Genomic DNA, 22,549 nt, shown 5'->3' with positions numbered 1-22,549 from the left:
GATGAAATCTCCCACCTTAGGGTGATCTGGGTGGCTGTGAGGAGAAATGCGTTTTGGCATACAGTTCCTAAATTCTTTTGTTAAACTTCTGTTGTCTGGGAAAGAGCAGAGTGCCAGAAGCCCTTGCAGGTGAATACCTTGGCTGTTTCAAGCTCACTTGATTCAGAGTGACAGCATGTTTATCTAGGTGTTTGGAAAGTTATTAATGAGATCAGCAAATCCTTTCCATGTATAAATTATAAATCACCTTCAGCAATGCCATGTAAATTATCAAGTCAAGTGAGAACATGCTTATTTATCTGTGACAGTCTTTTATCACCAATAAATAAAAGCAAGAGAGGGAATTATCTGGGGAGAAGTGTATCTCTCACAGCACTGAAGAACAATCTGTTAGGTCATGAGCGGAAACACCAGTGCCGCAAACCCCCTGTTATGTTGCCTATCACAACCATCCTGAAGGAGATGCCAGCAGTGGTACTGTGCCAATCTAGGAGTAGGAAAGCAGCACACTTGCTGTCCAGGCTGCTGACCCTCTTTCAGAATGGTTTCTACCACACTAGTGCATCAGCACTTGCTCTGCAGAGAGCAGATGTCTCCCCCAAGCCCACACTCACTGCCTCTTCTCATCATCACACCTCCCTGCAGAATAAGGACAATGGATATACAGATCCCGGTCTGGGGGACCTGTTTTAGCAGCCCTAGCAAGCAAGAGGTTCAGAAAAAGAATAGCCAGAGAAATCCCAGTTTTATGAGCAGCTGCTGCGAGTTCTGGAGAAGAATTACAAATTTTAGCTGGACTTGGCTTTTAAATCCTTTCCTATCCTGAATTCATAAGACACATCATGCACTGATGTATGGCATCTTTGCACCACAGCTCTGCTCATCCTACTTTGAGGTCCAGATAACCCACAGATTTACAACACAGCTGCTACTCTAAAAGTACAGGATTTGGCCGGGTTGTAGAATGGGCATATCAACTGGTAAAATTTGAAAGTAGGTTTGTTTATGGAGGCAGTCATTTGATGAATGCTTTAAAACAAGCTTTCTTCAAGAGTTCTGCAGAGTCTCCTTTTGTGTGAAAAGGTACTTTAAAAAAAAATGCATGACATGAAATAAAATCCTGGGGAAAAGAACTGCAGAAACTGAAGTTACATATGAGCAAAAGGAGTTGTGATAGGTCTCTTCTCCTGCACCTTAGCCTTTGTCAGGCAATGCCGGGGAGGGGGGGGGGGGGGGGGTGTCTCAGCAGACACACCAGTGAGCTGGTGGAAATGAAGAATTAGGAGAGTAGGTGGTAGGGGTTCTCTGGCTTACTTTAGGTGAAGCATCCAGAATATGAATCTACCTATACTAGAGCAAAACTGCAGTGGCTGAAAGCATACATGGTGGAAGTGCTTATTGCTCCTGTGAGAGATGGAGCTCACGCCCTGGGTGCTGCAGGAAGCACGCTAACCAAGGCATGAGATAACACAGCTTCAAGAGAAGACCAGCTGTAGCATAAGGAACAAGCCCACCAGCTGACCCAGTCACTAAAGCAGATGAATTCTCACTCAAGTAACTGGGTTAAAACTAGCCAGTGCCTTCTTCCCTCTCTCCATGCAGGTCACTGGAGGCCATTCCTATCCCTGGCAGGGCAGTGGATGAGCCGGCCCAGCGAGGCTTTGCCACACTGCCCTGAGCCTGCTGCGCCCCCAGCCACCAGAGGAGGTACCCAGGGGGCACATCCAATGGACTGGGATACAGGTCAGGACACAGCCCAGCCTGCAGAGACCTTACCCCGGCAGTGGTGACGCACCAGAAGAAAAGCTTCCGTTCAAATTCCTGCTGGATGTGGTACAGCTGCTAATGAGGAGAAAGTGACAAAACAAACACAGTTTTGCTCCTAATCTGGAAAAGTATTCGTCTCCAACAAAACTATTGGCAAATAAAACTAACATCCCATTTTGGCTCAGATGCCCTCATGGCTGGCATGATAGAGCTATTATTTAAATATCTACATGATATGTAAATCAGTGCAAGATAATAAACAAAGAATTTAATTGTGGTAACCATGGAACTATTTAGAAATGGCCAAAAGCACCACTGACTTCAGTCCAGGCCACAAAAATTCACTCTAGCAAAGAAATCTGGCTGTAAGTCTTACTGAGGCTTCACATGCCATGGAGCTGATGTGTGACTCATGTCTGCCCTGATCGCCCGCACTCCTCCTGATATGATAAGTTGTTTTATGAGTGCTCCTGTTATCTAATCTCACTAAACCATATCAAGACTTAATTTTGCCACAGCAATTAACAGAATGCTATCAGCAGCATCCAAATTGCATCTCAGATCATTTAGGAGAATGAGGTATTAAAGTACTGTTGACAAGGGGATGTGACACCAGTTAAACACATATCCTTGGGTATGCAAGACTATCTGTTTTCAGCACAGAGTTTGAGGCAGAAACATTCCCCTTTTTCTCTCTGCCTTAGTCACCTATCAGTGGATTCACCCTCAACTAGAGAAAACCAGCCTGCAAAACTCCACTGCCTTCCTAGTGTTCTGTGATTATCAAGTTTCACAGTAAGGCACCATGCAGCTACAGACAGATGACCACCAAGAGCAGTCCCAGCAGGTATCTACAGCCAAAGACTTCTCCCCTGTGCCCACCACAAAGAAGGGCTACTTGCACTCCACCATTGCTCACCAAAGCCGAGTTCACTGAGAATTTATTAGGTTGCCCCAGCCAGAAGTGATTCAAAGACCACCATTTGCTTGAATTTCAAGCACTTTGTCACTTGATTACCAAAATCTGTATTAGCCTATCAAAAATACACAGGAGAACTTGTTATTTTAAAAACTAATCCTTACATCAGCATATTAGTTTTCCATGCTCCTTATTTGCAATTACTTAGCACTTTTTCTTGCCCATATTCATTCATTGAGAAATATAAACTCAGATAATCAAGACTTGAAGAAGTTAAGCAGAGCAGGAGGAAAAGTGCTGGCTGCAATGAATTAGTTGTGGCATATCGAGTTTATTTTCAAGATATATTTTTCCTTTGTGGAGGTGCAGCTGAACAGCAGCCACTAATGGGTCAGTAAATTTGCACTGTACCAGGCAGAGCCCAAATACTTGAGATAAGCAACCAACTGGGCAAGAAGGGAGATGGTTATTTCACTATATTTTATTCTTATGCATTTGCTTATGTTTTGTGAATGTGCTGTTTATTTTTTGAGTTCTTATCATGGGACATAAACAATTTTTTGAAAGGCCTTTATGAATGTCGTTTGTCAACATTAAGTTGACAAATAAGGTTTTGACATTGCAGCTGCTTAGTGACTTTATTTTGTTCAGCTGCACAGCAATTTTAGAGGAATATGTGGCTCGAATATTTAACTAAAGAAGAGCAAATTCTAGGCCTAAATTAGATGTCCCCTACCCAGATTGCCTTAAAACAACAAGGAAAGAAGGAAAGTCATTCCCACATTGGAACAGTTACCCTCGACTCACACATGGCCTTAAAAACTAGCTCCCCCAGACCCCTTGCTAAAGGCTTCCCAGGTCCATGGAAGTGAAACAAGAGCCTCCGTGCTGGAGCTATGTCCTGCACTGCCTAGCGAGAGCCCTTGGGCTGGGGGTACCCATTTGCGTTACCTCCCTGCTGTGCATGGGACCCTCAGACAGGGACCGAGGAAGCCCAGTCGGGAAGACAGAGCTGCTGCCCTGGTATATTAAAAAGTTTCCCAGAACTGCTGTTAAGGCGCAGCCTCGGTATCCAAATACTTTAATAGTTACCTGAACATGTACAGGGCTGCGCTGACTCATAAACCAACTGCACTCAAAATTCTGCAACTGGGGATTAAACGCTGCCTCAGAGCTCATTCACCTTGTTACACACACAGAGCCCATGACAAAAAACATTTGCAGTTCAAAGCGCTCACAGATTCAAGGTCAGATTTCTTTCAGTTTCAAGAATTCTTCCTATGTGCAAAGTCTAAAGTACTGATACCAACAGATTGACTTTTTAGCATCTACCTCAAGAAAGCCAAGATGAAGGCTATCATTATTTCAGCTTCTTGAGGGGGACTTCCCTGTCAGTGTGCGTTAGGGACTTGTTAAACAAAATGTTTTGCAGTAAATCACATGGAAATGTGAACTCAGCAAATGCCAGAGGCAATGACAGGCGGATATAAATGACAATTAGAAAGGTGTGTCCGGATGCTTGAGGTATGAGCCATGATAACGTGCTTGTGAAATTTCACCTGCCTAGATTGGGACAGAGGTTGTGGCCTTCAGAAAAGAAAAAAAAAAAAAATCAGATGTGCTAATTAAAAAGAAAACTAAATGTCTGAACAGTCATCCAAATATTCCAACCTCAGCAGGGAACAGAACCTACAGATTGTGGGAATTAGTTTGAATCAGACCTCACTAAATGGTCACAGCAAGCCTGGAGAAAGACAGTACAAGCCAATGGTCACTTAGCTGGCAAGAAGGCAGAATCCTTTTCACATAATCATTCATTTGCACTGACAGCTTCTAAAACAGATTTAGCAGATCTGTTCACCTTCTCCGAGCTGCTTTTTTGGCTTTTTACAAAAAATATGGAGCTGATCACAATCCTTGCAAATTTTGAGAAAGAAAAGCAGACAGACATATACTTTAACTGATTAAATGTTTAACATTAACAGCATCTGTTACCATCACCGGCAGCTAGAGATGACTGACAAAGAACATGAAATCACATTAGTACATTCAGCAAACCTTCGGAAAATGCTACTTTTCACAGTCAAAAATAGCATACCTTACCAGCCCAGATTTCATCAGCCCATTCTGTCAGCAGTAAAAGCTGTTTCTAGGCCACAGCATTTTCCATTAATGCAATCTGATTTGCTACTGCATTTTCAGAAAGCTAAGGTGAATGTGTGATACTGAGAGAGGGCAGTGGGTAATCCAGAAATGAAACTCCTCATGTAGGGCAAGGTCAAAGAACAGCTGCCTATGGAAAACCCCACACAGAGGGATTTGCATACCACATTCTAGCTGTGTATTCCCAGGAGCTTTGTACCAGGGATATTTTAAATAAACAGTAATATATTTCTCAACAAATGATTTAAAAGCATGGAGATAATGACTTCTCATGTGGCTTTATTACTGACTGCGCTTACAAATACGTCACCTGGGTAGTTTTATTTCCCATATTCGTTGATCTTCAAGAAGTTCTGATTATTACTCACATTGTTCTGAGAATCATATCTGTTTCTAATACCAGAGAATAGAAAACAAGCCAAAATAAAACACAATGGTATTTATGCAGCTACTATGTAATAGTTACTTAAGATAAAATCCTGCCTCAATGTTTCTAAGAACTGTGGTACTATTTAAAAGTAGTGGTGAAAAAGCCGGTGGTGGTTTTTGATAGAGACAACTATCATTCATAAGCTGCCGGTGAGCTAAACAAAAATTAACAAGCTCCATAAAGCAATTAAAATCCAAAGTGTAAAGTAGATGTAATGACTCAACAGCCTGATCACTACTCTCATAAAACCAGCCTAATAACACACAGTCTGAGTCTCCTCGCATTGACATCAACATAAATTTAAGTAGCAAATTTAAATTCTCATCATTAGTGGAGTTTCACTGACATAAAAGTCCTGCAAGGCAGGAGAAGCAAACCCAAGGGCTGTGCACTGAGAAGACTCACAAGAAACCAGATTTATGCATTGCACTAAATCTCCGTGTTGGTTACGTTAGGTGTCACTTTATGGGCCAGAGGCCAGCTATCAGCAGTTTGCTGCATTAGCTGCACACTGTGTGTTGTTTGATCAAAATGTCGCTCTCTAAAGACAATTAAGTGGGCACTGCCAATTGCATCTTAGAATCAAAGCACATCCTTCCTGGCAATGAAAAAAGCCTCGAATGGTGATCCAAATATTCTCCTGTTAGTTTATAAGAAAACCCAACACACACAAAACCCTAACCCCAAACCGCAGAGGGAAAGAACAGCACATAAGCTCATGGTTTTTGCATTTTTAAACCTGTCTCATTACTGGGAGGACAGCCTTCCTCCCTCCATCCCCCTTCTGTACTGGCAATAGTAATAGCTTACAACTTGTATGGGATTCAGACTTAAAAGTTCATTCTCATTCTAGACTTGTAGCTAGCTGAAAAGTTTTAAAGATGTTGTAAGACTCAGTACAATAAAACAACTGTCCTTGGTCTCCCAGATAACAAGCAAGGCTCTTTTTTAGTGTTTAAAATAATCAATATGCATTCCATGCATATTTAAAGACATCTTTGTGTTGTTTCTTTGTAAAGACAACTTTGGGTCTCACAAAAGAGGCTGTTCATGGTCTTCGGTAATGCAGAGTATATTAATTGGGCAATACCTCACAGTTATTTTGGAATGCTAATTCGGACAGGCCATGGCTCTCACTGCCCTGACTGGTCACTTGCTGCCTCTCTAGAGGGGTGGCAGTGAATTAGGAACACAACAGCATGTTTGTGAGGTAAATTTCAAATATGCTCGGGTATCACAGCACGGTTTAGCAGCACCCCTGAACCACAAAATCTGGTGGGCTGCTTTTTAACAACCTAGTTTATGCACCAGATGTCACTGATAGGTTGAGATCAACTTTTAACTTTGGATGGAGGAAGAGAGTTCAAAAATTAACTAGCTACTTCCTGCCAACATCCGTCACCAAGCCCTGCCAGGAATGAAGCAGCTATTATTCACTGCTTATGCAGCTCATATCAAAGTTAGCCCTCGAACTCATGATATTAAAGAGCCCATGCTACATAGTAATTTGCGACACCACCTGCCTTCACAAATGTAAGCAGGATGCTTAAGCAAATAGAGCAACCCATGAATCAGAAACTTCCACAGCTTGGTTTGAACAGAGCAGCTCAAAGCAGCCAAGGATTTGCATGAATGCCCCTGCACCCTTCTCTCCCACCCCCCTGAGGCTGTGCCCTCAGCAGTGCCTGGAGGGAGGCTGAGGAGGGAAAGTTGAGCATGGCTCAAGCACCACCTTGCAGTACAAGCAACCGAAGGAAGCAGAGCGGAGCAGTACCCCTCTGAAGTTGGAGGTTTCTCAAGGAGCCCAAAGCTCCATGATTAAATGACGCAGCCTCGGGCTTCTATGTGTGCTCATTGGCACTGGTTTCTCAGGACCATAAACCCCCACTGAAGCCATCTACCACCTTCATTACTCTTTGCACTGCAGATGCTGACTCAGCAAAGCCCCAGGGAGCTTTGGGCTGAGGACAGCCTTGTGTTCGGGAAGAAGCTTCCAAATCCACTCTTTAGCAAAGCCTGGTCCATAATTCCCTTCCTTTCGGTACTTTCCAGACCAGGAACAGCGTTAATCAAATACCTTTGCTGTCCTTAACAGTTTAAGTACCTCAATTTGCCCAGCTTATTTTGTCCCACTACAGCCACCAGCTACATAATATGGCTTGCAACATTACCTCCCCTCATATTCACCCTTACATTGCCTTTTCTCTTTCTCAAAATTAAACTTTGTTAAATAACCACAAATAAATGCAGAGAACCGGAGACTTCTTTCCTTTAAACGTTTTCCATTGACAACACACAAGTATTTTTCATGACTTATGATTTTAAGAGTCAAGTAACCACATCAGTCTACAAAAGCCCACTTTCAGTGTTTCATTATTTATGTGCTTCTTGCACAGATGCACAGAAATTCAGAAGCAACTCCCAACCAATGGAAGCTAACACCTCATTGGGCCGCAAGCTCCCTGCTTGCATGGCATTCTCCTGGCAGATGAATGCCACCTCCACAGCTCAGCCAAGGGCTTCCAGCACTGGCACCTCTGCTCCGCTGACACACCTTTTCTCACCACTCAGCATTGTCACCACTCACCCCAGCCCTTATTTCCTGCCACTCCCTCTCCCTGCTGCAATGACATTCCCAGCAAAAGATGTAAATAACAGCCTGGGGTACAAAAAGAGTGACTAATTTTTTGCATTTCCACTCATACAGTGATCTCCTAACAGGCAACGGCACCGACAAGCCCTTCCTGCAACACTGTTTAGTAGACATTTTCCTGTGGAAAGGTGTTCCTAATCATATCTTAGAGCAATTAGAAACCCAAATTATTTTTCCCTTTCTCCTCCCAGTGACTGGATGGCTATGCCCTTGAAGTAAAGCCAAGCCAGGCACTATGCAGCAAGACAGGTAAAGCCAGGGAGGGTGGAAACAGGAGGGGATGAAGGACCCCAGCACAAGTCCCCAGAGGACACAACTTCAGCTAAAACTGCTGGGATACAGGAGGATTGCCCTGCAAGTGAGACCTTGGGCAGAAATGAATGGATCAGAAAAAGATGGAACTAAACAGATAAGCTAGACAGACTGACTTTTAAGCAGGGTAGAGCATCCCAGTGGTCAAGACAAGTGGCAACTTCAGATGGCAATACACTGTCCCCATACGTGCTCAGTGGTTTTCAGACAGGGTTAAATGAAGAGGTAATAGGGGACAAAGTACCTTCACCACCACCACCACCACCCCCCCCCCCCCCCCCCCATGATAAGAGTGAGGTCCTAATATCAGGTAAACAGGGTAACTGTAAACTTGTCATATTTTATTGCTGCATTTTATTGCCTTGGTATTTCAGAATAACACATTGACTCCCATGAGAGCACTACAATAGTCTTTATGACTTAAGAAACTGTAAAATGTTAATACTAAAATCAGTAGGATCTCTCAGCTAAAAAACACACTTCCAGTTTATTAAAAACTAAAACCCTGTGATTTTCTAGCACTCACATAATTCAAAGAAATAATCCTTCTCCGGCACTTCACTAAGCTGACAAACAAAAACAAGTGTTGTAGGCTGAAGTTACTCTTTGATCTGGTAAATAAACCCACAGTGTATTCAGGTTCAATTACCATATTTAAATTTATGACATCTACAGTGCTGTAACAAGTTGGTGACAAATGCCAGTTTCATATAGAAAACATGTATTAACAGGCACAAGCTACAAAAAAGAAAAATCAATTGGCTCTATACAGATGTATTAAAACGTACTTTGGCAGTTTTATACAATCTTTTATAGAAATTTGTCAATACATTTGATTGCAGTTCTAGCTAGTACAAGCAACCTACTATTACAAAGAAATTTCTAGTTTGGTATACTGAAAAGTAAAATTTGCTTTACTGATATTTGTGTGTGTGTGTGTGTGTGTGTGTGTGTACTTACATGTATATTCACAAATGCAGTCGTTGTTACTGCCGAAATTCCATTTGCATGCAAAATATCTCTGGTGCAAATTACCAATAACATAAGGGAGCCCATGAAATGTTAAAGACTTCAAAGGATGAGAGAAAAAGTATTTGCATTTTGGGCCTGATCCAAAGCAAATTAAAGTCAAGGGGAGTCTTTCCACTGGCCGCAACAGATGTTCCGACTTGAGGAAGTTTTGATGCAAGCTATTGACATAAGGGTAGGCCAGCAAGACCACAAAATCAACTTTCTGAAGAAACAAAAAGTTAACTTTGTTGAATGCTGATTTACTGCTTTTCGCCATAGCAGTTTTCTCTCAGCTTCTCCTAGGACAGTCTCTGCTGCCTCTCTCACTGTCTGCAACTCATGTTTCTGTTCGATGCTGCACGTCCATTACAGTTTTTACACCTACATATTCTTCTCATTGATGGCTTTTAAGTTCTTTCTCACTCTGCAGATACTTAACTTTGTAATAGTGTTATTTAATTTCAAAGTGACTTATGAGACAAGAACCTATACAGGACAACATAAAACTTCCAAAAACATGTTCTGATAGATCGCTACCTATAAAGCGTACAGATATCAACTGCTTTCAGTCTTTGAAAAACTGCTAGTGGTTCTCATAATAGAAGTAAACTACTAGCTGCTCTCATCTATTTGAGAATACTCAGCTTAATATTGCTTCAGGAATCTCTGCCCTCTTCCATCAATATTTTATTGCAATTTTTCATCTGGCCTAAACAAAATAAAACCTTCCTCACCAAGAGGAAAAAAACCTGTTCATATAAGGGATAGGAAGCACAGTGTGGTAAAAGCAAACAAGTGATTGGACTTGCAACAGTGCAGGTACCAAGAAGAGGAAAAACAAGTTTATTTAAATAAGCTTGAATAATTTACTCCTTTTGCAAAGGAACATTTTTCTTGGCATGACCCAAAAAGAAATGAGCTAGTAAAAGGAGCATTTTTCTAGCACAAGCATTATTAACAAATGCCATACCTATTCTATATGTGTCACCAGTAAGCAAGAATCAAACCCACTGCAATGGGGGGAGAACATACTAGGACACAGTGTACATTTTTCTTCCTCTCTATACTTCAAAGTCATAAGCACTCCTCATATTTCACGGTAAAAGGTTTTATTTCTTGGTTCCTGCAGCTCAGGTAATGATATCGTAACTCAAAGGCAGTACAAGGCTTGCTATAGCTCTGACCTCGTAAACAATTTTAATATCCCTTCTCCGCATCCCAGGAGATACAGGACTGCACCTGAACAGCCAATATCTTCTCAGTAGGTACTTGTTTATTCAACTTGTAAGTGAGCACATGCATTGCACATTAAAACCAACCTGGACGCAAAGAGAAGGTTTCTGACTGCATGAGAGAGGCCATCTTTCAACAAGCCAAGGTAAATTTGCCAAATATCCAAGTTTTGTGGGAGGGAATGTGAAACTGAGCCAAAACACAGCATAGAATCACAAAGCAAAGCACACAGCACTGCATCTGTTACACACATCTATGCTGGGCTTCTTGAAGTGTTAGAGACAGTGTGTTGTTTTGGAGTGATTGCAGCAGTATCATCACTGCTTTCAACAGGGCAGAGAAAGGACCCAGACAGGAGCAGCACTTCTGCTCATCTTTCCAGGCAGAGCTCCTTGGGCTGCTCCACAGCATCCCTGCCATGCCCTATCGTGACCACAGGCTCAAAAAAGGAGGGGACACTAAGGTCAGTAAAATGATGCTACCAACCTCATACGCAGAACCACAATTGTTTGGAAAAGCCAGGGCCTGTTCAATAGCACTCTGGGTCTGCATTAGGCTGGAACAAACTGGTAGAGGGGTATCCAAGACACAGAAAGAGGGTTCTGGTTAGCTGAAACTAGCTGGTTAGTTAACTGGAAAACTGAAATGCAGGGCAAGACCTCTTCAACTGAGAAAATTTCTCTTGAGGGAACACAATCAAGTGTCTATTTCTAGGTCAGACCTTGAGAGCTACCTTTCAGCTGCAAGATGATGGTGATCCCACAGCAGCTGTGCAAGAGCATTTACCACAGGAGATGAGGCTAAAGGCAATCCCAATTAGTCTGTTCCCCTGTCCCACAGGAGGATAACCTGTACTCCCACAGGAGGATACCATGGTACTAGGTGTCTAACTAACTTACTGTGAAAATCCTCCAATGCAGAGATTCCCCCACATCCCTAGGCAATCTGCACTGGCAGTACAGCTCTTTGTGATTATGGTTCATTTTTCCCCACACACTCCTTGTGTCCAGCCTGACCTTCTCCCTTTGCAATTTAAGACAATTATTTGCTGCCTTGTAACCAGCTCCATCTTCACAGCCAACTTCTACACGCCTCTGGTTAAAGAGGAAAGATGAGAGATTTTTCAAGATATCTTCATCTCTAAGCAAATCCAAACTTTGAATTCCTTAAAGTGAGCTGGACAGTAAGTGCTAACATAGGCAGAAGGGATGCCTTAGTCTCTTAAGCCTGCATGAGGGCTACAAATCCATCAGTCAAGGTCTGGACTAGTTAAAAAGACACCACATAACATTTCAATTATTTCCTTCTGGAATAAGGCTAAAAATACACTAATTGATGTGAATAGACAAAACAGAATCCACTACTCTGAAAAACCTCTTCAAGAAACAAATAGCAAAGTGCTCTCAAAGAAAATTTATCTCCCCTTATCATGTGTACTTATTTGCTATCGAAGGTCTGCTTGCAAGATTCATGGTGCTGAGCTCAGGGCAATAAAGAATTTATTCTGAGAAATCACAAACGATAAAGATATAGGAATTACAAGCTAATACACGAAGAAGCAGGTCAGATCAGCACTGGGCTATCCTGGTAATATCTCTATGGAGCATCTGTAATGCTTACTAAAAACTAATTTTATATCAGGGTTCTGTTTCTTCAGGCTTTCACCGAAAAAAAAAAAAAGACAACAAAAAGAAACAAACCAACAACAAAAGGGTATGTGGAAGAGGACAGGGCTTATTCTCCAGCAAAAGTTGTGAGGTCTGATTTTCTATTTGTTTGGCTCGACTCATCCATTGCCTCATAACTATGGCCGATTCTGTACAGAGAAGTTGCCACTGCCCTGACTGACACCAACCAGGTTCAGGTCTCAAGACTGGAAGAAGCTCCTCAGAAACATAAAGAGCCTTTTTCTGGTATCTGCCAACACTGTGGCAAGGGAAAGGAGGAGCCTTCATCTTTTTATGATGAAAAAGTGCTAAATAAGTTGCCACAGTATTACATTTCCTATCTGCTTCAGATTTTTTTTTTTTATAAGGGCAAATTCTGCCCTCCACTATACTTCAGCACCCCCTACTAACTCTGTTCAAGCAACACAGGTATATTTGACCCAACTGAATTTTAAGACCAAATAAAGTTCTTGCACTCAGGCAACTTTTCTTTGCCCTACTCACAAATCCCTGTGACACAATACTTCCAACATATTGCAAATTTCTGAAGAGTTACTTCTTTCAAACAACTATCTTCCTTGTTATTTAGCTGGGCTGAAGGGCAGTTCACCATCATTTATGACAGAGGCAGAGAGACAAGTGAATAGCAATTACTCAGCATTTGTTAAAACAACGGCCTCACCTATAATAATTGCACAGTCACATTTCTTTGCGCAGGGTCAAGCAGAACCCCGGAAGGGAGACTTGCTGATTGACACAAATATGTTTGTATTTCAAAGGGCAAACTACAAAGTCAAATAAAAGGCAGTGTTTGCACAAGAGTTAACTTAGCCATTTGGCATTCTCAAAGAGCTCAACAATCCTATGGAAAAATATCTCTCCTTTGCTCTGCTACAGTACATCTTTAACCCAAACCTTAATACAGGTGTACAGAGAGGTCAGACTACCATGGCCCCTGCAGAGGGCTAGCTAAACGCACAACCACAAGAAGAAAGAGTTTTAGTGACCTTTAAAGCAGCAGAGCAATATGGTGGGCAAAGCTCCTTCCTACCAGTATCCCCACAGTGAGCTGGGTGGCTGATGAAACCTAAGCACAAGTTAGAACTAGAGGTATCCTCTGCCTGCTCAGACAAACCAATGTCCAACCAAGGAGAAAAGAGAGAAGATCTCCTCTGTCACACTTTGACACCCCAATTCCAGTTTGCTGTGAATTGAAATGACCAGCTCTGCACAGTCACTGTTCCAGTGCAACCTAACGGGAAGGAGATGTGACAATAAGGCCACATACTGCGCTTGGGACTGCACCATTCCTGTTAAGACATGGATAGTTCCCTGCAGTGCTGCATCAGACCCATGGCGCATCTCCTTCAGCCTCCACCAGAGCCAGTGCTGCTCCTTCACAATGGACGAGGTCTCTGGCCCCTCTGTAAACCCCTCTTTGGCAATCTGTGGCCATGCTTCTTTCCACTACCACTCCATGCTCTACAGCAAGAGACTGTAGGTTGATTTTGTTCTCCTTTCTCTCACAAATTAAAGTCCTCTGTCTATCCTAAAGCTATAAATGGGTGCTTTCACAGTGCCCACAACCCTTTGAGCTCACTTTCCCAAGCTATTGGGTGTGTTGAATTCAAGGTTACCAAGTACATTAATTTGGGGTACATTAAAACTGGGTACTGAGCACATGTCTTCAAAGAGCCACAAAGAACTTGAAGGTGAATCAACTAAATGGATAAAGGATCTGTACATGGGTAGATGCAGCCAAAAAGGATGGAAATAGTTTTGTGGCCGATTAGCAATGCACCTTAAGTTATACACCCTGACTTCACCTCTTTATGTGGGGATGAAAGTTGAAAGGAATCAACTAAAAAGGCCTTTGAACCTCAAAGCATTTCAAAACTGTACATTATCAGCTGTGTCTATATGCATTCATGTGTACCCAGCACCCACTGAACTGGTGTGTCCCGCCTGAAGTATTGGATCAAGTATTTTAATCTTCTGTGGATTTTCAGAAGTAGTCCAAATTTAGGTCAGCCTGACAGAACTGTGTCGGGGATTAGCACAGGAGAACAGTTTCTAATGTGCTATTGGAATGACTTCAGCAACAAACTGCAAAACAAAGTTCTTTCACATTAAAGTGTAACTACTGCTACTCTGAGATTAAATATTACCTGGAAATTACTCTCATTAACTGCAGAGTCCTTGATTAATGAGCAGGTGGAATGTGTATAGGGACCTGGTCCTGATATCATATGTCATATTAGCTCTATCCTGGACACTTCTGATCACCACTAAAATAAATGAGGAAATCCAAGAACTAATTATGAGCGCACAAAATATGTCAACCTAATAACTGTGTTATGGTACTTCAGAGATTAAGAGGAGGTTGACAGATGCACAACATGCAAACATCGAAGCCACTTAAAAAGAAACAGCAACAGAATTCAGCTATCTTCTAGCATCTCTGGTGTGAAGACCACAGGAAGCCTCTCCAGAAATAATCCCTATTTCAGAATGACTCCAGTGCAATTTTGACAACTGCAACCTTCTGTTCATTGTTTTAACACTGATGGGCACAGGAGTAACCTTCAGTGCTCATCCCCCTCCCAGGGCACAGACCTTGAGCACTGCCCAAAGGCCCCAAGGAACCCCTTGTCAGAGCACAGGAGTTCAGCAGCCAGCAAGCCCAGGCCATGGGAGAGCACCACACCTGGAGCTCCTGGAGGGTGCCACCACAGGCTTGAAGGTACATAGGCTTGGACTGCAGACCATGCACTTGGGAAACCAGAACCACCTTTTTTGGTTTGTCAGCAAACACGGTTGTATCTGAGCATCTCCTGCCATGCTTACCCAGCAGCCACTGCCCCCAAGCATTTCTATGAAACAGTAGGGACTACCCACACATGCTCTTTTTAATTTGTGTTTACTTGTCTCTTGAAAAAGCCCAAAGAAGCCTATTATACACACCAGCTAAGCACAAAACTGAATACTCCAGCATCTGAAGAGAAGTTCAAGCAACTTGTGCCCTACAATTGATCTCCTCTTTCTCCCTATGCTTTCCTTCTAATCCTCTATGTAATTATATGAGTTGCCTGATCTTCCCCAAGCTATCAATTCACCCAAATCCATTTTCAAGTTGCCATCCTTGAAAGAGTCTGGGCACTGGATCAAGCCTTCTCAGTTTGAAGCAACCCATGCTGCTATTGATGCCTCCCCTGAAAGGCGCTGGGTGCAGCTGGCCAGACCCTGAGCAAGGGCTGCCCTGGTTCAGCCCAGGAGGAAGACAGGCAAAGAGAAGGTATTGATCTGGTCCTTTTAACATGCTAATTTGCCCAGTGGCTGCTTCACTCATTGCCAAGCTGGACACTTCAAAAGGAAACTGTTTTCAAAGCAGCAGTGTGTTTTTCAACTGCAGAAAACACTTAAAACTGAAAACAAATGAATTCAAGTTCACAGAAGCACTGGTCGGTATCCTTCAGCTCCCCAGACAGAGATGTTTGATGTATGGAAAGACAGACATGTTAATTAATGCTATTAAAATGTGGCCTGGCAAAATGCCCCTGTGATTTAAAATAAGAAAATCCACTCCCTTTAAGTATACACTTTAATGTAAAGATAGCCTGTATTAGTATCAAAAAAATTCAGCCATAATCTCTTGAAGTGTTCCCCTGACTTTCCTCACCACCACTTCTCAGAAGTAAAATGTAGTTAAAACTAAGTTTCTGTGATTTAATTTCTATAAAGCAGCATCAACACTGGAGAACATTTTGGCCTTTCTTAGCATTGATAATGGGGAAAATAAAGGCGATTGTTCAATCTTTTCAGACTACTGAAAATGTACAGCAAAGGCCAGACAAAGCCCTCGGTGTGACAGAGACATTACTAACATCTTTTGGAAAGCAGCAGCATTATTGACTTAACGCCTTTGCTACCAACTAAATACAATGTGAGGAATGGATACAATGACAGGATTTAACTAATGGCTGATGGAAGTACTAAAATATATTACATACAGAAGATTTCCAGACAACACAAATCAACTGAGTGTTTAGCATCCCTGTTTGTGGCTCACATCATGCTTCTAGAGACGGGCTGTAAAAAGCAGAAGCACTCTCCAAGCTAAGGGAGATAATGAGTTGTAGCTCCGACCCACAGCATATCACCCTGTTTTCAAAGATTAAAGAGCTGAAAATTTGAATTTCCCCTCAAGTACGCAAGGCTAAAGTAAGCCTTGGTTAGCAAGCAAGGGCGGCCAACCCCAAATGAAGGGAGAGCCTCAACCACCAAGCCCAGCCTGCCTCTCTGGACCCCAGCCACAACCCCTCAGTCCAAGCCCCAGCTGCAGCATCAGCCACCCCCCCTTCCATGCTCACCTACCACCACAGCAGGAGGGAATTTGGGATGCTGCTGACCTCTAACCCTGGGCCACAAGGGACAAAAAGCCCATCAGAAGCTGTGGGAAAGTGTAGACAAAGGGGGGGAGCTAATTATCAACCTGACATTGGCTCTGGAGCAGGCAGCATCACTGGAGCAAACTTAGTCACAGGAACAAGGCATGGAGAGATAACACCAGAAAATATGAGCAAAATAGAACTTGTTTCCTTGCCACTAAATTGTTAGCTTTATGGGACTTCATGCTGAACGGTATGAAAAAAAAATCCAATTTGCTTTGAAGTGCATTAGTCTAACATCCTAATTATTGTTTACATTGCCATTTGCCTTCTATTAAGAATTGAATAATTACTCAGCGCTCCATAGTTTAAAAATACAAGCAAGCAGGATTATCTGGGTAATTAAGGCTCTGTACTGCAGCTTTGTACTGTGGCTGTACAAGTATTCCCATTTACCAAGCAGAAGCAATAGCTATCGATTGCCTTAGTTCAAATGATGCTTTAAGGAGTTCCAGCATGCAAGATGGGTAACTCACTACAGAAAGGTGACCAATACCTTCTGACAAGCATGGTGGGGGGGGAGAAGCTATTCTCAGAGCTAGGACACTAGCATGAGTCTCTGGTCTTTTCCCAGTCACATAGACTAATAGAATCAAACATAGAATAGTTAGGGTTGGAAAGGACCTTAAGTTCATCAAGTTCCAACCCCCTGCCATGGGCAGGGACACCACACACTAAACCATACCACCCACAACTCCATCCAGCCTGGTCTTGAACACTCCCAGGGATGGAGCATTTACAACTTCCTGTGTGTGCCTCCAGGAAAGTCACCTGGTCACCTGGTCTTCCTCCCTTCCAGCCACTTCAGCACAGAAGAACATCCCTCTTCCTGTTCAAGAGTCCCACCTTGGGCCAGCTTGCCAAAGCCGCAGCCCTTCTGCAGCCTGTATGGTGCTGCACCAGGCCACCAGTAAACAGGAGGCTTGTTTGTGTTTGTATAGATGAACTTGGTTTTACAGATTACTTTAGCAAAATTTAAACTCACCCATCTAAGAAAATGTAGACCAGCAAACTGAGTTTTCTCTAGACATCCATAACTAAATGTGCCAAGGCAAATACCAACTGTCCAGTATAGCTTTTTTCCCTTCTTTCCCCCCTCCCCAAACCTTAATAGCCCATCCGTATTGTACCTTAAACAGCAGGACCACCCCTTCTGGGTGACTATTAGGACAAAAGCAAAGTTCTTGCACGTCCCTTTGTTGGTTTAGAGAGCTGTTCCTCCATTTAATTACACCACCAGATTTCACACTGCGAAGTTTACTACCCCTGTGAAATTACCTTCAAGTTAAACACTAATTGGACATCCAACGAAAACAAACCTCTCTCACAACCTTGTTTTTCCTTCTGGTTTCTTGTAGGATGTAGCCCCAATACAATCAGGGTTCCAATGTCATACCACTGATTTACAAAGACACAAAATGAAAAACAGTACTTGAAAGAAATATAGTACATTCATGCAGCATGTGTTCTAACTTATATCAATAAACCTTTCAACAAATCCATTCTGAACAAGCCTGTGTTTTGGGAGCATTTAATGAGCCTCAGCTTTATTCCAAGCCAAAGGCAATTTTAAGTAAAGTTGAAATAAAGAAAAGTTAGAAAGAAAAGAAAGTCACTAAAACCAAAAATAAAATATGGGTTCTTTTGTAATGGTGATGCTTAAGAAAGCAGAACTTTTTTCACAGATTATTTTCTTTCAATAAATAAAGACAGCAGTTCATTTGTGCATGTTTACTCAAGTGCTACCAGCCTCTTCCCCCCTCCGCACCAAAGTAAACCCGTGGACCAAGTCCACTTCTGTGGCTAGACCGGCAAAGTGCAGGACACACCAGCAGGGCTGAGCAGATCCTTGACTCAGCACACAGGAAATGTTGTAAAATGTCATGCTCTTTCATGCACATGTGTGTGCACACTCATGGCACAGGGGGAGTCCCAGCTCCTGAAACAGGTCATCTCACCAGTGGAGGATGGAACTACAGGAGGGCTTCATGGTCACTGGTGAACATCTGGAGATGACACCCAAGGGCCTGCAGCCCCACCAGGCACAAGAAATGGCACTCCTTGCACTTCCAACCATCGCTTCACAACAGCAGTCAGGATTTCAGAGCATAGCACTTTCACACACACGAGCTTGAAGTGAGCAAGCAGGGTGCAGAGACAGGGAAAAGAGTGATAATCATAGTCAAGAGGAGACCTTGAGATGTGAGGAGCCCACTGTGCAGATATTACACCATCTTAAACAAAGAGATCAAAAATATTAAAATGGAATCCATTTCCATAAAATCCAAATCTCTGAGCTCTGCATAAACAGAAGGAGATTTTGGCTGTCGTTTCCAAAGGAAGCTCTTATCTCCTTTGTGAAATGGGGAAATGGGTGTGCTACTTTGCATGCTGGTTTATACAAAAGATGTAAATGAGGAATATGCTGCATGCAAAAGGCAAAGCAGCCGACAGCTGCCAATCCCCATTCACAGGGAGAAAGTGCTTCCTTAGTCTCCAGCAGGAAGAGAAGGGAACCAACATGTCTGCTTCCCAGGGAGGTGAAGCAGGCTCTGAATATTCCTAAAATGGCCATTTAGTCATGGGAGTGTTAATTGTGTCTGATTCACAAAATTGTGTGACCTCACCTGCTCCTTGCAACATATCAAAAGGATGCAGCATAACAGAATGAGACCAGATAAGATACTTATCTCACAAGTTCAGGGGGCTTTTTGAGGCAGTCTCAAGAGACTGAAGTGTACTGCTGAGCTTTTCTTTAATGACTTCTCACAAGTGCAATAAAGACCAAGCTCAGTGGAGTATATTATTAGACAGATAATAACCCTCATCCAGCCGGGATTTAAATACTGAAGTCATCACACACAAGATGAGTTGTCTGGAAAGTTTTGTTTTGCCCCCTTAAAACAAAACAAAGCAACCAAACAAACCACACACAAAAAACAGAAGGTGGTCTATATGCCCCATAAAAGTCCACCCAGACATGCCACGAAATTCATACCACCACAGCAGCTCATCTGGCTTTGATTCCAAGGACTGTGCTTTTTAGTAGTAACATGCAGAATAAAGACCAGATATTGCTCCCCTGTGCACCAGCAGAAATTTTGTCAGGAATTCAGAAGGAAGCAATCCCAGCCTTTCTCCAAGGGATACATGAAGGGACAATTGCTCAACAACTGTAGCTTGACTTCTAAGGGGCCCAGGAAGGAGAAAAACAATACAAAGCCTGCAATAATGTTTAAATGGAGATTTTGAAACACACCAGGTGGTACAAAAATCACGGAGGGAGCAACCCTTGGAAGATCTATTGAGCTACATGAGAGCATAACGTAACAAAAATCACTCCTTCAGCAGAGAAGGGAACCAACTAAATTTGGCTCAGACAGACTGTGTTTCAGTATGGCTCCCATGCTCTCCCTGGTAGCTTCCGTCTTCTCAGCTCCTTTTAAAACATAACATGTTGAGTCTGTGCATTTTTTTTCCCCCGCCAAAAATAATCAACCTGAAAAAAAATCCTTCTGAAATCTCAATTTTGTGCTGTCTTAGTCACCCTTCTGATTACCCTTTTGTGCAGCCAGACTGTTCATCAGTGTTATGCTGATGAAAAAGTTGTCTCCGACTAAAACGGGAAAGTACATACAAATTACTTCATTTCCCCGCCCTTACAAAACCCACCAGCCAAAATTCTTATCACAGAAAGAAAAAAAAATAAAAATCAAAACTATATAATTACACTGTACCCTTCTGATGTACACTGAACTGCTGCTCTCAGTGATCACAGCCACTCTTCAAAGCCTCCGAGATAAAAAGAATCTTATCATTCAAATTATTACTTCTTAGGGATGCTCTTATCAAAGTTTGAAGAAAAATTCTAAAAACAGCAGTGATATGAAACCAGGACTGAGCTGTATTTTAAATGACACTGGATTTTCTGCCAATTGGCCAATTCACAACTCTAAAAAGCAAGTGTAGATGAAGACAAAGCTGTTGGCTCTCATAGCCTTTACAATATCACAGTAAAAAATCTCAACTGTCTCACATATTTATACTAAATGGCAGGTCTAAAATTGAGATTTGTAATTCACAGCATCAAAATCGTCACAGATGGCTACAGTCTATTGCTTCTTTAATCTGTCTTCCTTCTTGCTTGTTTTCCCCCCCTCCTCCTCCGAGTTAAAAAGATACGTGTTTTACCATAAGGAAATCAGAGTTAAATCCAAGCCACATTATGTCAGTATGTAACAAAACAATTTACATAACAATGATGCATAAAAGAGAAGTTTAAAATTACTTTATGTCTCAACTTTGCCCTAAAGCACTAATTACCTTAGCCTTGAGATGTGCCACTAGCTGGGGATGGACAATGTTCCACATTTATACTCTCCTAAAATGATAGCCATTGACACAGGAAATTTGGTGAAGAATAAATAGCAATAAAAAAAAAAGCAATAGCAAGTTGTTGGATTTTTAACATCAAGTACACAGCTACAAAATCAGCTATGAGGAAAGAATGAGTGCTCACGTAATAATTCTACAGATTGGGACCAATTTTTCATAACCTCTCCTGTGACACACCTGTGGAGCTTCCCAAATAAATACAGATTAAATACTTGGCTCCTTTCCCTTCCTGCCCTGAGTTTTTGCATACACACATACATGCACGCATGCTAAGTAAGACAATCATTATCAATAAAGTCAGCTGGAAAAAATAGCAGTCAGAGGAAGGAGATTTTTGTCATCATATTCCAACACCTCCATACCACCAACTTGATTTTTTACAAACCCTCTTCAAGGTCAGAGCGTCATTAGCTCCCACTGCAAGAACCACTTTAGATGTGAAGTGGCTTCCCATTATGCTTCCCACATGCATCAGAAATTAAGCAAAAGCTGCTCAAGGAAAATGTATTATTTAAGAATCAGAAGGTTGAGCAAACTTGAAGCAGCTTTTAGGGTAATACAAGTGCCAGCTGGTCCGTCCCAGCGCTGTGCAGCAAGGGCAAGCCCCAGGAGAGCACAGGAGTCTGACATCTCCCATGGATCTCCCAACAACTGCAAAGCCCCAATCTACTGGCCTGAAGTATTTCTGCCCACTGAGGTTTTGTCAAACATTTAAGATCTTAATTCAAACTCTGACCCTAAGATCACAGGGGAAGATGGATGAGGAAACTGACAACCTCTGACCTTCCCTTGTATTTGTCCTGCCACAGTCAACCTACTGAAAAACAATTGAGGTGGAACCTCCTCACCAGCTCCAGTCCCAGCCTGCCACCCTCTTGCAGCCTTTTCCAAACTCAGAGTCTCTCCCCCCATCCCAAATCCTCTGTACCAAAACTGCAGGAATCCTCCTCACTTCATCCTCCTCCTCCCCTCCAGAAACCTGCCAGAGCAGAACATTCACTGAACTATGAAGTTGAGTGGGGAAAGAAAAGGGGAAGGCTCATTCAGCAGTGTCAAAGGCCAAACTGCTTTAGCGGCTCCGCTGGAAACCAGAGAGTGAGCTGCATAGTTCTGGTAAACTTCACGAATTCATGAAGACGAGCTTCCCTCAAAACTGTTCTGGCTGGAGAATGGCAAATGTGAGAAAAGGAAACCACAAATAACCGCTGATGAAATGTGTTTAGTGCTTTCAAATTACACACTGGCTCAGATCCTCTCAAAATGACTAGTATAAGCCAACGTCACTCTGGAAAGCCCAAGCAACAGAGCATTTCTATCTCCTTTGTAAATATCGCATCACCTCATCTTCATTTTACTTAGAAAACATGAAAATTAGGTTTCCTAGGCCCAAACCTCCTTGCAGCTGAGAGCTGGTAGTTGAGCTGACATCCATACCCCAAGGGCTAGTTCAACACCACAAAAATAAGTTAACAAAAAGCATCCCACTTATGACCACTGCCCACCTGCAAAAACCTCAGGAGATTTCCCCTTGTTCAGCAATTAGCTCATCAT

The 22,549-nt window shown here is 42.5% G+C and overlaps 1 protein-coding gene across 5 annotated transcripts in view; it reads right to left on the bottom strand.

Moving 5' to 3' along the window:
• EPHA4 (EPH receptor A4) overlaps positions 1 to 22,549 on the bottom strand; it is a 360,887-nt gene that overhangs the window by 77,137 nt on the left and 261,201 nt on the right. Inside the window, exon 5 of one of the 5 annotated variants that reach the window (XM_061453048.1) lies at positions 13,468 to 14,261. The exons of 3 other annotated variants lie outside the window; for them this stretch is intronic. In XM_061453048.1, coding sequence (XP_061309032.1) covers positions 14,251 to 14,261 — 11 coding nt within the window. In that variant the 3' untranslated portion in view covers positions 13,468 to 14,250. Of the gene's footprint in view, positions 1 to 13,467; positions 14,262 to 20,741; positions 20,985 to 22,549 lie in introns of those variants that run through there. One more of the 5 variants, XM_061453046.1, reaches the window with a different exon arrangement.

Source organism: Pezoporus flaviventris, unplaced genomic scaffold, assembly GCF_033815535.1.
Source record: "Pezoporus flaviventris isolate CSIRO_AGI_PZ_B2104156 unplaced genomic scaffold, CSIRO_AGI_Pfla_v1 ptg000013l, whole genome shotgun sequence".
Classification (NCBI taxonomy): Eukaryota; Metazoa; Chordata; class Aves; order Psittaciformes; family Psittacidae; genus Pezoporus; species Pezoporus flaviventris.
Note: the sequence above shows the minus strand (reverse complement) of the source record. Positions and strands in the feature narration are given on the sequence as shown.